The 23,054-nt window shown below is 33.5% G+C and overlaps 1 protein-coding gene across 3 annotated transcripts in view; it reads left to right on the forward strand.

Moving 5' to 3' along the window:
* Positions 1–23,054, forward strand: part of LRBA (LPS responsive beige-like anchor protein) — a 400,077-nt gene that overhangs the window by 266,824 nt on the left and 110,199 nt on the right. For all 3 annotated transcript variants that reach the window (XM_080589383.1, XM_080589381.1, XM_080589382.1), the window contains 4 exons: positions 396–498; positions 2,401–2,516; positions 5,094–5,206; positions 21,941–22,081. In XM_080589383.1, the coding sequence (XP_080445509.1) occupies positions 396–498; positions 2,401–2,516; positions 5,094–5,206; positions 21,941–22,081 (473 nt within the window). The remainder of the gene's footprint in view (positions 1–395; positions 499–2,400; positions 2,517–5,093; positions 5,207–21,940; positions 22,082–23,054) is intronic.

Raw genomic sequence — 23,054 nt, forward strand, 5'->3', positions numbered from 1 at the left:
TATATTGTTATTGAAAATAGACAGTAAGCTATTAAATGTGATGCAGTTCATATATAAACTATTTTTTTATTTAGTTCTAGTTAGTCAATGTGTACATAAAGATTTGCCTTCTGTTCAGAAAACAAAACAACTGTAGGCTTCATAAGGTTTGTAAAAGTGTCAACTTCTGCTGAAATTCCTCTCAGCGGAAAATAGAAGCAGTTCCAGAAATTGTATAAATGTGTATCTATAGTAGTCTCAAGGAAACATGTCTAGTCTTAGTTGACTAGTTGACTCAGTTGACTAGACTTAGTCTAGTCTGTTCAGCACCTAAGCTTAGGTTTATGTTTTATTGGGCCAGAAGGCAAAAAATAAATGCTGCAGAATAACATTGTTTTCATTTCTTGTGTTCACAGTTGGTGTCATGTTCAACTTCCCTGACCAAGCAACAGTAAAGAAAGTGGTTAATTGTCTTCCTCGGGTCGGTATTGGTGCTATCTTTGGACTACCCCAGACCAGGTATTTTACAGTTTGAATTAATTATATCTGTGAATTCTAAGAGTTTTTTTTTTTTTTTTTAATCAAACCAACCTTTATTGTTTAAAGCATGTATACCTACTGGTTTACAAAACGTGCACACCCTCAAGCCTGTCGGTTCTTCATGCTTTTTGGATTGTGTTTATATAATGACTTTTGGATTTGAGGTTATTTTTGTGATTTCTGTCTGCTACAGGGAAGCTAGCTTCTTTTTGCCAGTGAGACTCAATCACTTACCATACTTAAGTAAAATAGGGTTCTTTATGGTTACCAACCCACTGAAATTTAAGTCTGATATAAGACTGATAGTAGGACTGATTAGCTTTTATGGCAGTTTTCAATTATATTAGCTTGACTGTAACATCCTTGAATCCTCTGTAGTATTTAAACCCAGATGAAAATGATTGTTCTTCATCAAGGGGATATTGTAGTGATGTGTAGACCAATATAAGCTAAACAGCATGTGAAGGATTAGTATGGTATGTTTGTCTTCCAGCTCTGGGGGACGGAGCTAAATTTTACTTAGGGTAAGTGGGAAACTAGTATTGCCATGGCAGGATGTGTGTTTGGATCCTAAAACTGAAGGTTATGATTCAGTTTGCTATGATTTTAGCAGAAGATATGGGCTCAGTCGCAAGATATGTTCTGGATGGGAGTCAACAACACGTTTTAATGTTCACTGAGGCTGATGGAAGTAGTTTTTGAGGTGTCCCCCATGTCTATTGGATTGCTTAACTCTTGGATTTTAGTGAGTGATAAAACTATTTTAAAGTAGATTAATTTCTGAAGTTTTAGAAGAAACACCAACCTCTAAGGAATAGATTTATTCTTCTTTCTTAAAAATTGGGTTTTTGTAAAGTATTTTGTACATATGGATAGGTAGATGACATCGAAACATTTTTATCATGTCCAGAAAAAAAATCTTTTGAATTGCTGATTGCTATTATTGTTGCGCTGTAAGATCTTAAGGGTTTCTATTTACGGAAGTGAATTTTCTGTGAAAATTTTAAAATATAAATGAAAGTATATACAAATTTGTTCAAAATTTCACATCCATCTATATTGATAAATAGGTTTACAGTTCAATGACATTTATTGAAATTAAAAAAAAAACAGTTTCTGTAACTGTTTTCTGTAATTTTTTTTACCAATAGAAGTAAAGATTTATTAATGAAAATTATATCTAGATTTTTTTCCCTATATTATATGGTTCTGATATTTACAGATGTTTTTATGATAAACAAGACAATCTTGAGAATTTTATAATAAGCTCTTCTCTGCTTGATTTAGCACTCCAAGGAGTGGCTCTGTATTCGTTCACAAACATTGGGAAATCTGGCATCAGATTCTAAAAGTTTAATGGAGTTATTTATGATTTACTCTCCAATACTGCCCAGAATTTCAGTCTCAAGAGGATGGACTTCATAATGAAAGTTCTATCATCTTATCATTTTTTTCCTTTGTACTTGGGGAATTTAAAAATCCCTTCTGAAAGATGACTTTATTCTCAGGTGAAATTTTAAGTTATGTAATGTTCTTATTTAATGGTCAGGCATGTCTCTAAATTGCTAGTAACATGTTTCTGTAATACACTAAGCCTTTGTGGAGAAGCTGAATTTCCACAGCTGTAAAGGTTTCTGTTTGAAAGCTTTCAAATCTTGGCATATCCAGTTGTCAGATGTTTTAAGTCTTTTGTTCTGATTAGATAATAAAAGTTTAAAAATGAACTTCAAGTATCGAAAATAGCAGATTGATCTCCAGAGAAATCTAGCATAGACCTAGTAAAAAGAATATGTAAAACTGCCAATACATTTAAGTAGGTAAAAAGGAGGATCCACCAGGTTTTCCCATTATTTTTTTCCAATGTTTATTTTTGTTTTCCAGGCGCATTTCTTTGGCTAGTCCACGACAGATTTTCAAAGCTTCAAATATGACCCAGCGATGGCAACACCGAGAAATTTCCAACTTTGAATACCTGATGTTTCTAAACACTATAGCAGGTAACACAAATTACTATAAAGACTCAGGAAAGGAAGCATTTAGTTAATTGTGGCACAATCTCAGAAGCCCTGGGGCACTGCTAGATTTTGCCCTTTGAACAAGTAACTTTTCCTATGTAAAATTTTGTTCTGAATAATAACTTCACAAAATCCTCTTAAATGTACTTTGTTCATAATTATACATAGCATGGTATGCAATTAAAAAGCTGTACTGAACTGCACTTAAAAATATAGCTCAAGTCAGAATATCTTGACTGTTGTGGGAGGACAGGATCTACACAAACCGTATTTAATAGAGTTTCAGCAATAGTAACTTCTTTTTCCCCTAGGATTCTAAGTTTTGATACTTGTAAGTACTATGCTCTCTAAATACTGCTGATATAACAATGTCTCTGGTGGTCTGGATCCCTCTGGGAAGTGTCAGTTGGGGAGCATGATATTCCTGGAGCCAGTAAATACTACTGTTAAAAAATGGATGGTTGGTCTCTGATGAGTGTGGTGTTTGGATCACCGCTATTGCTGTGCCAGTACGCCATTCATCCATTTCCAAATCCTAATGCATTCCCCAGTGCAGTTGTCCCCAGTCCTAGTGTCTTGTTCTATAAATGCATAGCTATATTTCATGTATCCTTTCTTGGCCCATTAGTTTTTAGCCAACTTGACTTCGGTTTAGTAGATGGAGGTTGTTAGGTCTCATTACCACTCTTTCATTTCCCAACATATTTTGTCTGCAGAGCAACCGCGGCCTGTGCAAAAATTCTCAATTTTCAGCTCTTTTCTATGCTATGGACAGTGTTGAAAGGTCTACTACTTCCCTTTCAGACTTAGCTCTTTCTAAAAAGACTGGTAGAGCAAATGCCTATGCTCACACTAATTACATTTTATACAAACGGTCAGATTGGCTAGTTTCCGCAATCAGTCATTAAGTCGGGGATGCCAGGGTGCTGGCAGATTTTATACAAGTAGGGTTGGATTTACATACTTCCTTGCTGCCCAAGTGGAATGAGGCAAGATCCTGACACTGTTTTCTGTGTCTCTAGTGAATTAACCTTTTCAGCTTTAATGTATTATTGAAATAATAAAGTGAGTTCTAGCTACTTGGTATTGGAAGTTAAAAGGGATGAAAAGATAGTGTTATGGAAAAAGGGAAAGCCTAGTTTCCCATGATGGGGAGGTAAAAGATTGTTGTGATGGCTGTCAATTTGAAACAAACAGAGATGTAGGTGTCATGTATCCTTAGTCCTGAATAATGTGTAATATGTCCAACTGATAAGGGAAAGAAAGGATCTAGCTATATCTAGCTATACCATTTATAATTTCTGCAAACCATGATGGACAAATACCGGCTGGTGTAAGAAAGCTAGGAAAATACAAACTTAGGGTGGGTTTTAGATATTTTATTTTATTTTATTTTATTTTATTTTATTTTATTTTATTTTATTTTATTTTATTTTATTTTATTTTATTTTATTTTATTTTATTTTATTTTATTTTATTTTATTTTATTTTATTTTATTTTATTTTTTTCTGGAATCTGATAGTTTGGGTTATAAAATAATCTCTCTAGGGAAGAAGTAAAAACCTATTCTTTGAGACTTTTAAGACCGGATTAGACAAAATCTGAGGACATATGGATGGGAGGTGATGTGAATGACTGAGCTTCTGCAACAGTATCATTAAAAAAAGACAGAATCCAAGCAAAAATTACGCATTTTAAAATTATAAACCAGATTACATGTAACATGTATGTGTATGTATTGTGTATAGGAGACTATTCTAACTGGATATTTTGCTTTTACTGGAGGAAGGATATTGTTTCTATCTTACAGATGCATGAAGGTGCATATGTGAACTTGGATCCAGAATATATATATAATACGTGTATATATAATATATAACATACATAATATATATACAATATATATAACATATAATACATAATATATAAGATATAATTATATATATACAGATACATAATATAATATATATAATATATATCATATATAATAATATAGATGTAATATATATGTAATATTTATTATTATATATATTACAGATATTCTCTTTGTTAAATTTTGGCATATCGACAGATGATCAAGGAGAATTCACCTTAAAATGAATGCTCTGGATGAAATGTTTGTTTTCTGTATAATTTCTAAAATCCTGAGCTTCTTCACATACTAAATTTAATGCTGTATGTAAAACTTGCTTTAATTTTTATATAAGCAAATGTCATTGGACTCTTGTATTTTTTTGCGTTTCATTTCAGAGATAGAAGACAAGGTGAAAAAGACAAATCAGGGAGAAATGTCTAGAAAATGAATTTGTTTAACTCTTACTGCCAGCAAACCAGTTTACAATTAAAGTGAAATGAGCTGAAATGTTTAAATACTAGCAATTTGCAAACTTTTTTATCGTCCTTTTCAGTAAAGCAAAGTAGAACACTGAAATGATAAAGGATCTGAAATAAATTACAGTTCTTTTGAGGAACTCATGAAACTATATGGTTGTATCTTCAGAGGCTCTTATGTTAGTTAAGCGTAACTCCTTTTAACTCAAGTTTTTGTTGTTTGTCAGGTCGCACTTACAATGATTTAAATCAGTACCCTGTCTTCCCCTGGGTTATCACCAACTATGAATCAGATGAGTTGGACCTTACACTTCCTAGCAACTTCAGAGATTTGTCAAAGGTATTTGTCATCCGATACTCTTTTTGTTCTCTCCAATAATTATCACAGTAGTTTTCAGTCTCATTCATGTCTTCTGCTGTGTGTGATGCATTAATAATGCACAACCGTTAACTGTGTCTCATTTGTAAATACATATACTGATAATAGGGATAAGGTTGTTTTTGTGGAGAAAAGAATTATCGATGTATTCTAATTACTTCTGATTGTTTTAATTTAAGAATTGTTAATGGAAGGTACTCTTAGTTGGAGCATATGCATTTAATTTCAAATTTTAATGAAGTTAGGGATGCCAAGCCAGCTAAAGATTAAAAATTTGCCAAATAATTTCCTGGTTTTCTCATGAGAACTGTGGTTTTAGTAGTAAAACCTATAATACCATATTTTAAGAACTTTTAAATCATTGCCCATGTTCCCAAAGTAGAAACTATTTTTTCATTTACTTTGTGAAACAGCTTCAGGTATGCTTAAGTAATGCAGCTGTCCTTTGTCAAACAGACAAACAGACAAAGGATGGTTAGTTTCTTACAGCTTTGATGAACTACTTTTTTCTCATGGAGTAGTCTTGTTTTTCTAAGGCTCTTTCCCAAATGAATATACACAGATGCGATGTTATACAGCCTGTTTAAAGCTTTGTAGAATGTGATTATTTTCTTTCAATCTTTTGCAAGAAAATAATATTTCATTTTACAAAGTGTAAGCGTCTCATTTTCTCTACAAAGACTAGAATCATAGAATCATAGCATGGCTTGGGTTGGAATGGACCTTAAAGATCTTCTAGTTCCAACCACCCTGCCATAGGCAGGGATGCCACAAACTAGGTGCTGGACTAGTTAAATGGACCTAAAAACTGGATCTTTTTCTAAAATCTGGTTGGCATTTGGAGTAAGGGGAAATAATTAATTAGTGGAAAAGCTAAAGAAAATATTTTAATTAGAACTTTTTTTTTTTACAAATGTCTTCTATACAAAACAGTAATATGATAGAAAAAAATCCAAAAATAAGGCAGTTTAAAAAAGTTCCTACTTTCAATTCATTATTGATTAAACTAAACATAGGTCTGTTTGAAAATCTCCAGAAAAATGATTTTTTGACTACACATTTAGTACTTTAACTTTTAAAAAGCACTGTGCAGTCATCAAATAGATATGTATATATGTGTATATGCATATCTATATATGTTTACAGACTATTCTATGCCTTTTTTGTGTATATATAATATACATATATTATAGCTATACAATATAAATATATAAAATAAATGTATAAAATAAATATATAAAATTCACACACACACATATATATATATTATATATAAATAAAAACAAATATATAATATTATAAGTCCAAAGCAGAGAGATGCTGAGGTACTGTCATTGTAATATTTTCTAATAATACTACTCGAATAAGTCATGAACTTGATGCTCCCTCAGTCAGAATGTCTGACTGACACAAATCCATATTCATGGGTAAACCTACACATATCTTACATTGTAGCATTTTTTTCAAAGACATATAATATTTTAAAATAATTTCTTACTGTAAAATTTAATGAATGCTTTCTTAACAGTTCCCATGCCAAAAAAAATAAAATCTGAATCGTTTACAACTAACAATACTTGTCACCGGTCTAGACTAAACGAATTTGAAATTGTTCAAAATGTAGAAGCATAAATATCCAAAATCCAGAGTTAAGATGATACCGAGAAGAAATGCAAAGACAATAAATTGCAAAATGCAGAGATAATTAGAGAAAAAAAACAAACAACAAACACTTGAATTTCTCTTTCAGAAAAATAATAAAAAAAACAATAATGGTAGTTAAGAGAAGTTAAATACAGAGCAAATACAAAAGACTTTGTATTTGCTAGTCAGTCTGCAGTGTAGCAGAAAGATTCTTCTCACTAGTGAACTTAGCTGTTCAGTTACTGTTTTCATGTTTTCATGCACGTTAGTTGTATAAAGGAATTGGTGTTTGCCTGAATTATATTTAAGTGAAAACTGAAAGCTTATGAGTAACATCAGCTCTGTGTAGCTTGAATTAGTACATAAATTAAATATATTAATCATTCATACTTTCCTTGATTATGATAAGATTTTTGCAACCTCAGTTTCCATTAATTTTTGTTAAATAGTAATGAAAATATGCTATTACTAAAATAATTAAAGACAAAAAAAAAAGATTGCCCACCTGTTATACTTCTGAGAAATCTCCTTTTAATTTTATTTTAATTTGTAAACTCATCAACTCAGCCAGAGCTGTAGTCCTAGTTTTTCTGCCTCTACCCTGAAACATAAGTAAGTGCAATGTAGAACAATTTTCCTCACTTTAGGTTAGGTTCTTGCCTCTGGTAAAAAATTAGGTAGGAAAACCACTCTTTTTTGATGTGATTTTTTATTAACGTTATTTTATGATACTCTGTTATGTGTCGTTGGTGAGAGCGCATCTATATGTCATAACATGTAACTGCTGTTCTGGATGAATGCAAGTCATTCCCTTATACATGATGAAAGTCTTTATTACACACCTGTCTCAGATACAGTAGTTCAGGTTTTGGTTACCGTTTAGGCATTTCTAGGAATATCAACTCTATGTAGTTTAAATGTTAAATTGTCACGTAATGACTTCATGGCAAATATGTGAAAAATACAAACCAGCAGTACCTTGCTAATGTTCAACTGTGAATATGTTTGAATATAATGTGTGTTGTGATATTTGCATTCCTGTACCTTGTCTTTGGGGTAAAACTTCAAAACAACGGCTAGATATGTATTGTAGGATGCCTATGCTTTTGGACTGTTAAAGGTTTTAAAAATATTTAAATATATTTCACTTAACATTTTACATGGTTTTAACAGTCCTAGTGTGGGACTTGCATAGATATTTTGGTCTTGAAGAAAAGATGTCAGGTCAATATTTTTACTTTTTTGGGGTTCCTAAGAAAATCAAAAGTGAAGGTTTTTTTTAGAAGTTGCAAGTTAAAGTTACATATGTAGAATGACAAATATGAGTAACAGTTTTGTTAATATATCAGCTAGAAGTCCACAGTTAGTACAGATTTAAAGAACTGTAGTGTATAGGTTAAACCAACACTTTATTTAAGCAGCTTCTTATGGCATTGTTTTAAACATCAGTCACACAATGATAAACCAAAGCAACTGAAATGGATTGTGGTTAATATTACTGTCAGTCTGACAAATGTTCCTGACAAATGCCAGGAGTGCACTGCCAGTCTGTTACCCAGCTTTGAGTTGGGTTTTTATTTCTTAAGAGGTGACTATGGTTTGGAATGAGTATTACATATTATATTTATAGCTACATATATTTTATTTATACAACAGACACAGTTTCCCACCAGAATGTGTCCCATTTTCTGTATTATGTTATTCAAAAACACATTTTTTTCCTTTTCTTTGTTCAGCGGAAGCAATAAATTGTGATGTGTTTCTGGACTTGGTTAAGGGAAAAAATGAGGTAAAAATACATGGAAAACACTGAGTTATCAAAACATGATTTTACACTCAGAAAAGTTTTTTATGAGATCTTGCTCTATGCTGTTGATAATTTATCTTTCGTAAGACATAAAATTTTTGCAAGATCATAAAATGACACTGCTAGAATTATATTATAACCTTAAATTATAACCTTCTTAAATCTTCTTTTGTCTTCACCGTAGCTACATGTGTACATAATATTTTTATTCTCATTTTTGTCATTTTCTTGTAATATTTGCTAAATCATCATCAATTTTATAGTGACTGTTATATAAGCAATGACTTCAGTTCCAGCCAAGTGTACAAAAGCAACAAATAACTCTCACCTTCATTGAAGTGAGGTGTTTAATTGGTATGTGAGAGCCACTGGTATCAAAGACAGAAGAGAGGTAATATATACATATACTATATATATATATATATATATACACATATATTTCCTATAACAAATAAGGTTAGTTTTGTTATTCTAATGTAAACTTCATTGTTAAGTGCTCTTCAGCATGTCAACTTGAATTCTGTTGTAGGGTGTGCATCTCAGGTGCACAAATTCACCGTTCATATAACTCACGCTAATATTTTCCTATGTGAGGAGGTAGAGTGGGAAGGGCAGGAAATTTGCTTACTATCTCTTGTTACCTTTAGCAAGGAGATAGAATGTAGCAGGTGTTTTGATCTGTAACCGTTGTAATTTTGCAAATTTTTTAAAATGCTTTTGTCTAGAGAGGCATTAAAAGTAGTAGAGGCATTCTGTGAATAAATGCTTTTCATGAAGGAAAAATAAAATGACATTTTATTCATCTCATGCTCCAACACAGGAGTCAATGTAGGTAAATACCAGATAAAACTCACCAGTGTCCTTCTAAGCATAAAGTGTGTTCCAAAATCAGGCACTGTAAGAAGGTGAGAAGAAGAATGTAAGAACTAACAATAATTGGTGCAGTGGCGATGACTTATTTTGATAGGCAATTGCATCTGAAATTTGGGTAGTGAAACCTGTGACACTTGACACTGCTGGGCTCAGCTTCTGCCCTGGTTGCCTTGTCTCTTTTATTTCAGGCAGTAAATTTGTCACCTGTGACAAAAGATAGCACTTAATTAAAAAGCATTCCAAACCCAGACAGGATACATTCTGAAAGAAGGTATAAATATTATTCCTCTCAGGCAGTTCATGTGAATCCCTGCTTAAAAAAGGACAGTACAGGAAATAAAATATTTCAACCTTTGTATCAGAGTCCCTGGCAGTTAAGAAAAAGTCCAGTATATTTCCTACAATTTTGGGTCACCTCAAGAAACAGTGGTAGAGATATGAAGGTTGGCCCCACACTACAGTGAGCCTGAAGCAGTGATATCTGAAAATGAGACAAGTTTTTCATGATTTGTTTGTTAATCTATTATGGATTTAAATATTTTTAATACGAAACATAATTATCGGATCCTCATAAGCATCTGGTATCAAGTTGTCATGCTTTCTGTGAAACACAGCTCTTTTTTTGAGGAGAGGGACACTCCATCCTTTCCAAAACACTAAACAGAATAAGGAACAGTTGAGAGAAACAATATAAGTTAAACATATTTATGATTAATAACATAAATTTTTGCTACTTCTGAGTGGGGCGACAATTGATTTTGTGAGACTGCAACACCAGTAACCCTCAGACAGCTTCCTCCAGGGATTTTTATGAATGGCAAAATTGGTCAATTATCTTTTCTGACAGCTGAGTCAATCTGTTGCATCTTGTCCTTGGGCACATGTGCCGAAGTTAGGAGACAGAGCTACAAATGGTCCTGCTGCTACAGTGGCTGTGCTGTGGGTGCCAAGGTTGGTTTTGCAGCACCATGGTCAGGCACCTGCAGGAGCAATGACTCGGTGCTTCAGCACCACGGACAGGGTTTGCTCCACACAAAGGAGAGCAATTCAGCCGAAAAGCAGCAATGCACCTCGAGGAAAATATGTTAAGTGAAATAGGTACTGATTGACAAACCTGGCTTACTCATGAGCCTTAGAGATACTAAACTGTTCATTGTGTGTGAAACAATTCAAGCTGTTTGGATTATAGTATCAATCTCTGCATGATAACCAATGGCATACTTGTTTTACTTTCTCTCTGAATGGTGTTAGGATTTTCGATGATAGAATTTTTGTGCTGATATGTTAGTTTGAGCCTCGTGCAGCATCTGTCTCTGGACCTTCTTCAGAATCAGCACATAATTTCCATGCACGTTTTGCTAATTCTTCCTCCATAACTCTTACAAAGATCTACTGAAACTGAAATCTCACCCAAATACATGTCTGAGATGGTTGTCGTACTCTTAGTCTAGATAGAATTTGTTAAATATTTTGGGAATTTCCAGTGCTGTATTACATTGGCATAACCATCTTTTTATAACTTTGTCCCTGTCTGCCCCCCCCGCCCCTTTTTTTTTCCTTGCCATTAGTTGGTTGTTCTCTGTGTCAAATAGTCTCCTCTACAGAACAAGCAACTGGATGATATGAGTGCATCTCACTACTATTCTTACTTTTTCTTCCCTGTTTGCATATAGTGATTTCTAGAAATGCTTGCTTGAAAAGAACTAAGAAAAGCAATCTTTTTATTTATTTATTGGTAGTGAGGATAATAGTCATCATCTTCCTCTGCATCAAAGAATACTGTTGTTTGTAATACACAAATACTCCAAGAAGAGAAAAATAGTAACTCAAAATTAACAATGAGCATTCAAAATGTTATTCTTAGTTTGTATCTGATGTTATAATCCATCCCACCCGTGTTCAGATGCCTTAGACATACATAGGTTTCTAATTGGAAATAAACTGTGGTTGGTTCATAACTCTTTAAATGATCACAAGAAATCATAGGACACATGTCTGGCTTTAAAATATACGAGCAATCAAAATAAAGTGATTTCACACACATCTTGGGTCATAACATGGGTGATATGGGGGAAATAAAGAAGGAGACAATTCTTTGATATATCTTTATGCTGCTTTAAGAACTAGTAGAAAGCAAATGAAGTTAGGAGACAACAGGTTCAAAACAAACAGAAGGTAACGGGCTCTTCACACAATGTGCTGCTAAGTTTTGGAACTCCTGTCTTCAGGTTTTTGTGGATGCTAAAAGTTTATGTGAATTGTTCCTGAAAAAATAGCTTTAACAAAAATCCATTCAGAGACATAAATATGTGAAGAAACATCATGTTGTTGGAAGTCTGGATCACTGGGTGTCAGGGAATGTGTCACTGTATGGTTCTCCCATTTTTTAAATTTTTCTCAGTTTGTGATTGATCCCCATCACAGATAAAAGGCTCACTTTCACAAGGTTTTTGATCTTACCCAGTACAGACATACATATGTTTTTTATGTGCCAGACCAGTAACAAATTGCTGCTGCTTTTCCAGATTATGGTTAAGCATGATCACTTTGTTGAAGTTAGATGTTTTTGCCATCTTGGTATATGGTTTCTGGGTTTGTTAAGCTCCCATAAACAATTTGTCAGTCTGTTGGGGAAACGTCTTGTCTATACAACTGTTATCATGCTTTAGCTTGTAGTAATTTTGCAAGTTTATATACTCAGTTTATTATTTTAAGGTTTAAGCCTTCATTGATCTGACATTGTTTTATGACTTCAAGTTACAGCGTAATTTATATCTAGTTTAAACTGTGTTTTTCTGTGTGATTCCAATAGCACTAAGGTTTAAAGGCACCTTTTAGTTTATAAAAACATTCAAATAGCAAGACTAAACCAAATTATAATGTACTGAGAAGGATAATGAAAAAGGAAATGCTAGTGGAAGGTAATGAGACATTGGAAATGATTGTCCTGCTCTTCATTCCAGCTAACCTTTCCTTTTGTTATAGTGTTGTTTCTTACATGTCCTCCTTTGGTGTTAATTAGCACCAAATTTGCATTTGCAAAAAGCCTTGAATGTGAAAATCCTCACAGCCATTCTTAAAAAAGACTATCAAAAAGTGAGACCGTCTTCCTTTCTGCTCTTCTCCCCTCCCCACCACTCTCCTTCCTCCTGTGAAGAAAAGGCAGAGAGAGTGTTTTCACTATCTGCTGCCTGCTGCCATGATTCAAGTGTATGTGGCTTCTTGCTAAATTCTGTTTCTGGAAATCCATAAGATGATTTTGTTTGTCTCTCTGTTTTTTGTTTTTAATAAATGAATGGTGATGCAGGGATTTCTTGCACTTGACAGATTATGGACAGCATATACAAATGGTTGCTTTTGGCAGCAGGGTTGTTTTGTGAGTAATGCAACTACGATGTCTCTTCACCTCAGGCAAGCAGCTTGGTTTCTCATCATGATTCCCAGGGACATGCAACTTCCTTTCTGCCTAACCTTTTGGGAGCCTACATAGCATAACCATTCCCTTCAGTTAACCTTCCCAGTAGTATTAAAGTGTAGTAATGTCTCAAATTTGCAGCATATGACACATTCGGATGTGCTGAACAACTGATTAAACATTATGGAAAAGTATGTGTGTGCTTAATTAGTTTGCAGTTCACCAGTGCATTGTTTGTATACACAGAATTGTTTTGAAATCTGCTACAGCTGATTATCATAGCATTTGATTCTCCTGTTAGCAGTATGAAGGCACAAAAAAAAAAAAGGAAGCCGTGGAGATATTTCCTTTAAATTAAAATTCTTCCAAGATGTTAGGTGACCTGAGGTGTATCCTGTTGTGAATTTAGCCACTGCTAAACATAGTTTTTCTTCATTCTTTATGCTTAAGGTTAACTTATGATCCATTTTTCAACTTTGGACTTTGGGAAGCTTCTGTGCTTTGCATCATTGCTAGTGTTCGTATAGACCTGCTCAGACATTGTAGTTGTTAGCCGCCTCTAGATCAGGTTTTGCTACTGACTATTCTTGTCTCAAAGTATGTGTGAGATCTTAAAAAAAATCTTAATAATTAACCATAAATACAATATAATTCAGTGCTGGTATTTTAAAGAGTACATGGATATGCCCACAAATGCTTATTTAATTTGCACACAACTCTTTCTTGCTTTTAATCAAGCCCTTTTCTGAATTCTCAGTTTCCCCAAAATAGAAAATTTATTTTAGAAAAAAAGTCTGATAGCACAATGAGATCTGGTATATTTCTTGAGATAGAGTCTTTTCAAAGAAAGCTTGTAAGGACAGACAACTATTTAAAAAGGCATATTTACTTTAAAAAGCTCAGTGGTTTTAGTATGTATAGATTGTATTAAATTTATTTTAGAAAATATTGAGATAAGAGTATTATGGCATTTCATCCCATATACAGTGTATCAGGAAATGCCCCAGGACCCTACATATGATAAAAATGCTGATCACAGTCTGCTGGTTACACTTGTCACTTAGATAAAGGAGCTGCTGGGAAATAGTTGTCTGCACCCTGAGCTGTGTGTACAAGTATTAAATGAGGTGGCTGGTGGGCATTTGTCTGTGTTTCTTCAGTAGTGTAAATAAAAAGATATATCTGAGTGAAGAATTCATTTGCATGTCAAAATAACTTAAAGTTTATTGTTCTGGAGTGCCCTTGACTGGCTTTTATTGCAATCATGTGCCCCAACTTGTATATCTAGGTAGATGCTGAGTCACTTCATATGAAGTTGTAAGAGAAGAGCCAGTCCAAAAGCTTATCCTGCTCTATATCTTGCCTTTATGAATAGCCAGCAGCAGGAGCCTACTGAAAGGAGAAAAGAGGGCATATAAAGCATCATCTTTCCCTTCAGATAACTTCCCAGGTCTGGCAACCAGAAGTTTAAAGACTTTATGAACTGGAAAAATAATTGACGCAGTCATGTTTAATGGCCACTGATGGACTGGTGGTCTAATTGTCTTTGCTGTTTTTAACCTATTTTTTTTTGTTCTGCATTGCTCCCTGAGGCAATGAATCTAACAACTTAATTATGTGGGAAGGTATAATTTTCTTTGTTTTGTAACTAGGGTAATTCTGGCTTTTTTTTTTTTCTTTTTAATCTGTTATATGAAGTCTTGCTTGCTTGCAGCTCTTGTCTATACTAGTAAATGATGTAACTTCAGGCTACATTAATGATAATAGGAAGTATTCTTCAGAACATGCTTTATATTATCATCTTCCTTGATTACTTTCTTCCTACAAATTTTCAAGTTTCATAATTATTTGAGATACCTGTATTCAGAATAAGGGATTGGAATTATAAGTACGAGCATAATGACTTGCTGAGAACCTTAACTAGATGGAACACAAATAGATATCCAGAAGTCAGCCCCTCGACAAGGTCACCAGAGATGTTATGTTGCCCTTAGTGGCTGGAAAAGAAGGCAACATAGTTATATGAATTTTTCTGATTTCATGTTCTTGATGTCAAAATCATTAGAGTACAGTCACTAACATTAGTAACTATTGCACAATTTCAATATTGCACATACAAAAAGTGTTTAACCATAGGATTTCTTACTTCACTAAGAAACCACGTGAAATTCAAGTAGCTGCTTTTGTTGAAGTTCTCAAAAACTGAGTGTAATGAGTGACTAAAATGTGATTTACAATATGATTTTCTTATACTAAGGTATAAGAAAGTACATTAATTTAGAAATGGAGCAAAGGATTATATATTTTCTATGTGCTCACTGTGGCAGAATACAGAAGTTCTGTCAAGTTCCATCCGTATTACTTCAGCAAAGCTTTGATATCCAAATTCATAGTTCCCCCCTCTTAACATGATCTTTGTTGTAGGATTTGGGCATCTGCCATGAAACCAGTGCATTTGGGGCTGGATTGATAAAGATTGTTTTTCTCCTTCACAGAATCACAGAATTGTAGGGGTTGGAAGGGACCTCAAGAGATCATCGAGTCCTTGATAGATTAATTTTTTTTCATGCTTTTAAATCTTTCCCAGAGCAACTCAAGGACCTGTTTAATAGATCAGTGCAGGGAGTTCAAACAGTTCAGCAGATGATTGTGTTCATAGTTTTCTTTTGGATACCGTTCTTTAATGAATTTGAATTAGATATGGGCTGAAGGTAAGGCATCCCCTAAAGATGAGAGTGTTGCAGGATATCATTTTTAAGAAAGCTGTACTCAGTCGTTTGAGAGCAAGGGTGGTAGCAATGAGTGAGAATAGCTTCAGAGGGGGACATGGCATTTTGTGGCTTTTCTCAAACACAGAAATGACAGAGGGAAGACTAGTGATCTACATTAAATGAGTTTGTTTCCAGATATTTCCCAGCTGATGTAAGTTAATAAAGTTGGGGTGTAATTAAACCCTTGCATCTTGTCTTTATATCTCTGGGAAAAAGAAGTTTTACTCAGATGATCAGGAAGGCCCACTGACAATATTACAGATACTGGCTACTTCTGGGAGTTAATTATGTGCTGGTAATACCAGCAGTAACTAAGCAAGCAGTTCGCTAAAAATGCAGTGATGGTTAGATTGCAATAGAGTGTACAGCACTCGACATATTTATGACAATGAGAAGACTAACACTAGAACACTGAATACATTTCAGATATCTGTATATTAAAATATGCTGATAAAGTGGGCAGGGCACAAAGAAATCTTAAGGCTGGAAGAAATGCCTTAAAATGAAAGATTTGAAGAGCTCAGTTTCCTTTGTTTATTAAAAGTTTAATTGCAATCCATAAGTACTTTAATATACAGAAAATATTGGGAAAGTAGAGACTTCGATATGTCAGTGAGAGGCGTAAGATTTCTTTTGTAAACACACTAGTAAATTCATAGCCAAACTGAAGCACATATTGTTAAGAAAGAGGATGTCAATTGCCAAAAGAAAAAGCTTCCAAGAAAAAATAGTAGATTGTCCATGTACTCAAGAATCAGATGCCTTTTTGGAAAGCAGGTTGGCCAAATACAGCTAATGTTATAATCAAGTATAAACAGTTGGGCTCAAAATCATGTAATGGAAAGGAATTTAATGGCTTGTCATACAAACACAAGACTAGATGAGATGACCTAATAGTCCCTCTGTGCTTAAAGCCCAATGAATATATGAAAAATATCATTAATGAAAACCAGATATTCATCTTGAAAATAAAATAAATGAAAAAAAAAAACAACATACTTGGCAAGGATGCTACAAAATATAATTTAACCATACAGACAATTGCATTCACAGGAATCCAAATACCTGGTTTGATCTGGATTGAAAAAACAGTATAAGAAATCATAAAGAAAAAACATTTGTTTCCCCTTTTCCTCCCCTTTTATATTTTTTCATGGTCTTTTTTTTTTTCTTTTTCTTTCTTTTTTTTTTTATTTTTTCTTCCATGGGTGCTGGACCCATGCCTAGTAGCTCATTGATTTGTCAAAGTCGGTGTCATTATATGTATTCTTACAGGGAGACATCACGTGTTTTCTTAGTACTGTTTCCATACTGCTTAATCTCAAAGGCCAGTTTTAGTATCTAGTATCTTGGGCATCAGCAAGCCCAGAAAACTTTCTGCAGTGCAAAGGTAGCTCTCTTCTTTTGTGGATAACCATCTAGTGTTTAGTGATAGATACAATTCTGATGATTTGACTGTGATTTCTGTCATTTATGTGTCTGTTGTCTGATTAATGTCATATTCTATTATACAAATAAAAAATTAACACGAGAAGATAAAGCTGGAACAATCATTAAAAAAATCTCTGAAGTAGAAGTGTGAGCGGGTTGTGTGGAAGATTGGCTCAGTTTGCTGGGCCGATTCTAAGCTCATCAGTATTGAGAACTAAAACACGCATAGGAGATGTATGCAATGAGAGATACAAATGCGTGTCGTGAGATAACCAGCGAAAGAAGAGCCACTGATCCTAACTTCTCAGTAGAAGAACTAATAGAAAGTTAGAAATAAAAGGAACAAAAAAAGGAGGAGTAGAGGGGGAGTGTTAAGTAGAATATGTAATAAGATGTCATAGAAGAAAATGGACAGAAATCATTGAGCATGTTTGAAAGTACAAATAACAAAAATTGGGAAGACAGAGAGTGTGCAACACTAAGTTTGGTACTGTGACAGCGCTTTCATAACTTGTGACTATTGTGAGGAAGGCTAGAATATTTTTCAGGTCTTACTGTGGAAATAAATTCTAATGAATTAACTTCTAAAATGTATCTGAGAAAGAGATACCAGTTCATAGTTTTGTGCCATAAGATAAAAAGCTATTTTAACATATGAGTAATTAATGAAAAAGAGGTAAAATATGAAAAATAATTGGCTAAGAAGTGATTTTTTGTTTTCATTTTAAATATAAATTTTAAAAAATGATATTTTCATTAATTTTTAAATCTTCCTGCTTGGCCAATGTAGACTTAGTTTCTGGATCTGACTACTTTTCAGAAGTCACAGGCACTTGCACAGACTTCCTGATTTCTGGTAGTAATTGTTAAGATTGCTGTCTTCACCAACAGAAGTAGCAATGAAGATGAAACTAACGTACCTTGACTACTTATTGTTTGAAGTAATTAAATGCAATTTATTGCCATATTTTTCACTCTAGTCTTTCATGGATTTTGAGTATTAGTAAGTCAAAAACTCTGCCTAGTATTATATGGATAGGAGACAGTAAAAATGTCAATGCTTTTTCTAATAAGAGAAGCCTTAGTAACAAAAGGCAGCATGTATGAACCGGGTATGTCTGTTTATTTGGAGTAACACTATTTAAAAATGAAAACTTATTAAATAGGAAATAAAAGCTCTTTGTCTTCTGAAATATGTAACTATAAATAAAGATATCGTAATTCTTTTCTTATAAGCCTTTGATCTGCTTGTATTTGGCCATTAGCAATTTTCCAAAATGAACATTTTCCTCTTTTAGAAGTGTATGTATAATTGAACATATGTGAGAGTCCAGGAGAGATTCTGCCCTATTTAGAGAAGCACCTCTGTTAGGGTGGTTTGATGCTGCAACAAGGCCTCTTCTGAAAACAGAGGCAAGATGTGCTACTGTTCCGGTAAGGTTGGCACCAAATAAGATTAAGAACCAACAAATATAACCATACACCATAGTTTCTGGACATATTTAACATCAGTAAATGGTAAGAGTCAATGTGTTTTCTCAGTTGTTTTTCAACAAATCATTCTTCTTTGTTCTGTCTCAAAGAGAGTAAAAAAGCTTGGTCCAAAGTCTGAGGCTTACTATATTTAGCACCTGGTTAAAATGTGAGGTTACTTATTTTAAGCCGCTGCTAGATTTGAGAACACTTAAAAATTAATAGCAAATGAGTATGTTTTATATATGGCTTATAATTGTCATGTTTGTAACACTAGTTGCTGTAACAGCCACTTCAGATCAAAACCAAGGCAATCACGCCTTTGGAAAAGAGAAAACAAAAACTCTCATACCCCAGTTTTTCCTCCAGATTGAGCCATTTCTCAAATGAACTCTGACTTGAGAACGATACGCATTAGTCTTTTTTTTTTTCAATACAGTTTGATAGCAGCCATAAGTGACTTCATTTTTGCGTCTTGACTTCTGTAATGTCATCCATTGTTTTTGCTTATTGGAATTTTTCTCTATTTTATTTTCCCTGTCTAAATAAGTCTTTTTAATTGGTGAACAAATGCCTATTTTTGATCTCCGAAAAGGGGTGCTGCAAAGAAAATACAATCTGGAATTTCTGGACATGAAGGCTTTTAGCTTGTCTTTCCTTAGCGGTCTGAGGCGAAGGGAAACCATGTTGAGCAAATTTCTGGTCTCACAGTTACATCTAGCATAGCTTAGTTTGGATTTACTCTTCTCCCTTCCCGTTGCCCCCAGGGGAGGGAATCCAGTATGTAATCAGGATTCCCTGTTAATTTGGAAATAAGAAATAATTACAAAATTTCAATCAAATCTTTTTCTAAATGAAAAGTCCCAGGGTATTTGAATATTCCTCATATGTGTTTTATTCTGTAGCTGAAGCATAGTTAACTGTTTACAGTGCAGCATAACACACTACAATCACCTCATCCTTAAAAGCAGTTGTCAGAAAAATATGGGCCTGCCTGGTAGAATGTATTAGCCCAATACATTGTCTCCATTTTATTATGAAGCTGCTGGGGAAGCTGTGATATACAGCACTGTCATTACAGATCTATTGTTAGAAGGGTCCTACAGTCTTCTGTGTGCTGCCATTAATTTATAGCAGTAAACAATATGTAGCCCTCCAACTGCAGCAAAGCAGAATCTTTTAATGAGGTGGATGTTATTACCACAATAAATCAGTGCATTCGTGTAATGTATAATTCAATGTGTGTATTCCCACTGTAACTTCTCTGAGTAAGCTGATAGTGTATCATTGTCAGTGCACAGCTCCATGGTTCTTTTTTTCTCCCTAAGCTTTCTTTCATTTGGGGACTTTTTTTATTTGCTTGCAAATAAATGTGACATGTCTTGATAGTTGTCCTGTTGCAGGCTTCAGAAACCAACTGTAACAATAACAGCTAAAATCAATACTGTGGATTCTGGCTATATGGATCTCTGCATGATACTTTTTTTTTTTTTGAAAAGAGAATGAAATCAATTCTAATTGGGTTTAGCTTTATATTCAAGGAGTGTAATTCTATAACTATTGATTTGGGCTATACTCATTTGGAGAGTAATAAAAATAGGGGCAGATAAAGAGAATGCATAAAATGTTACAGAACCATAGAGCACAACACTGTTTCTATTTTTAATTCATATAATTTGTCTACCAATGACCTTCTTTCTTCTTTTTTTCCCTCAAGCATAGCTGAGTCTTTAGGGAAAATCAGTACAGATGGAGATTCCAAAATGGTTCTTGCAACAAAAAGACTTCTTGGAGTCAGTTTCATTCTTCCCTGGAATAAATTTGCTAAATCAGATAAAAATCCTTTTATACAGGAACCACTTCTTTTAGAGGGCTATATTTCAAATTAGTGAACTGCAAAAATAGTAATTAACGTAAGATGTTTTCTTCATCCTACTGCAATGTGAAAGCCGGTCTAAGTAAAAAATGTAAGATAAGATCTTAGGTCATTCATAGATCTAATCTATCCTAGAAGAGAAACTACTTTGAAGCTTGTATGCCAAATTTCATGTAAGCTGCAAAGAAGCAGATATTTGAATAATAATAATCCCAATAGCAGACATAGTTTTTCACTTGAACTGTGCTTGAATTAATAACCAGGTTATTGATTGCTACTTTTCTTCATATACTTTTCTTTTAAAGTTTCTCCTTACCTTGTATTCTGAAGTATATTTATTCTTGCAAGACAGAAATAAGAAAATAATTTTGCATATTTATTCTTAAGTTATACGTGAGTGCTTTTATTTTCTGTTCAGATGGGCCTAATATACATTAATGATATACAAAGAGTGTGCTCTCTATGTATACAAAATGGTATTGTGTATATGTTTTGCACATATATGTGAAGATATTGTAGAACTCTCACAGCCTTATACATGTGGAACAGCTAAATTCACTGTTGGGTTTCCCAGTGATGAGTGTGAAGTATACTCATTCTTCCAAATTCTTTATGTCAAAATCTGCTGAGGAAATGCATGACTATGGATACCAAAACATTATATTTCTTGCATTTAAGATTTGCATTTAATAATTCCGTGTTCATTTATGTATTTGTTAGTCTTTGTTCAGTACTTACTTATGTTGATGAAAGTGTGATATACTTTTTAGATCATACATATGTTATTTGTTTCTTTTATATTCCTGTTTTTATGTAGATGTTCAGCTACTTTATTTGCCTACTGTGAAGTGTTGGGTTTTATTCATTAAATAGAACTTGTCTTGAGGTAGTAAATAGAAAGCATACAATCAACAGTAATATCAAAGTTCGGTGTGCACTGTTATTATTCTTCCACCCTAACACTCTTTACTTTTTCCTCCTAAAATATCCAAAGATGTTTCTGGTTGTTGTGCTTAACATTTGCTTAATAGTGTGTGTGTTTGCCTCCCCCCCCACAACACACACACAAACAAGCACACAAGTTAACAACTCTGTCCAAGTCATTCCACTGTAAAATGGGTTTTAGTGATTGAGTTGAATCAGTAGTAAATAGAAATTATGCCTTTATGGATGTAAAAGAGACTTTTTTTTTTTTTTTCCCCAACCAGCAGCATGTGTGTGCTTGGGATCCTGGTTTGAAATACACAGATTATACAGCTAACAGAATCCAGCATCTGCATTTGCAAAACACCACACCCAGTATTTTCCATGCATGCTGATAATCCTGGTTACAAAAAAGAGTATGAGGAATATGATGTGCTGTTATCTTTATTTACTTATGTGTTTATTTTTATAAACCTTGTAGCCTATTGGAGCTTTGAACCCAAAGAGAGCAGCATTCTTTGCTGAGAGATACGAATCATGGGAAGATGATCAGGTTCCAAAGTTTCACTATGGCACACATTATTCAACTGCAAGTTTTGCACTCACGTGGTTATTAAGAATTGTAAGTACATCTTTTAATTTTTTTTTCCATTAAGTGATAATAAAAGCAAAAAAATAGCTAGGAACGAGTTAAACTAAAACCCAATGGCATAGGAGAATACTGAAATTTTTGAATAATTGTAATCAGTACCTGATTTTGTTTTTCAGGGACAAATGTATTCCAAAGTTGACCAGAAGGTTTTAATTTTATGGTACAGACTTTTCAAATCAGCAAAGTTTTTCCTGCTTAAAAAATAATGTTTAGTATACATTCTTAAACTACTTTAAACACGGTCAACTTTCCTTCCTTACATATTTTCTGACTGGGCCATAGAATCGTAGAATCATTAAGGTTGGATATATTGTACTTTTTTGTTTCGTAATGAATGTATTTGATTTTTACCTCCTGCTGAGATTAAATGAGTTGTTTTCTGATGTAAATAATTTTTTAAAAATTCTTTTGCATTTTACATGGACATAACTTTTGAGATGCTGTATATTGATAATATATTGGTTAAACAATGCATTTTTCCATAAAATTGAAAGGCGATTTATCTCCTAGAAAGTAATTTCTTTGGGAAAGCATTAGCAGTACATCATTAATTAAAGCTTGTTCAAATGGTACAAGCATACATAAATCCTTGAAGTAATTTATAGCACTTAGCTAATTTCAAGCAATTATCCACTAATATGTGCTTAAGTGTTCTTTAACTTAGAGGGGCTTTTAAATCTCTCAAACATTTTTCTTTTCTAAATAATAAATTACGTATTAAACAATAGCAATTATAAAGCTATTGATATTGAATATTATCTTTTGTATTAATAGATAACCTTGAGCAAAATAAAATGTATATGTTACATGCTCCTTTTAAAAAAATCTAAGGTAAAAATATTGAGCTTTTTCATGTTTTTGAAAGCAATTTGTGTCACAGTTGATTGTAGCTCTAGCCTGTAAATATTTATTTCATTTGTATTTGCTTTATTTTATCTTTACT

This window comes from Anser brachyrhynchus, assembly GCF_964034855.1.
Source record: "Anser brachyrhynchus genome assembly, chromosome: 4".
Taxonomy (NCBI): domain Eukaryota; kingdom Metazoa; phylum Chordata; class Aves; order Anseriformes; family Anatidae; genus Anser; species Anser brachyrhynchus.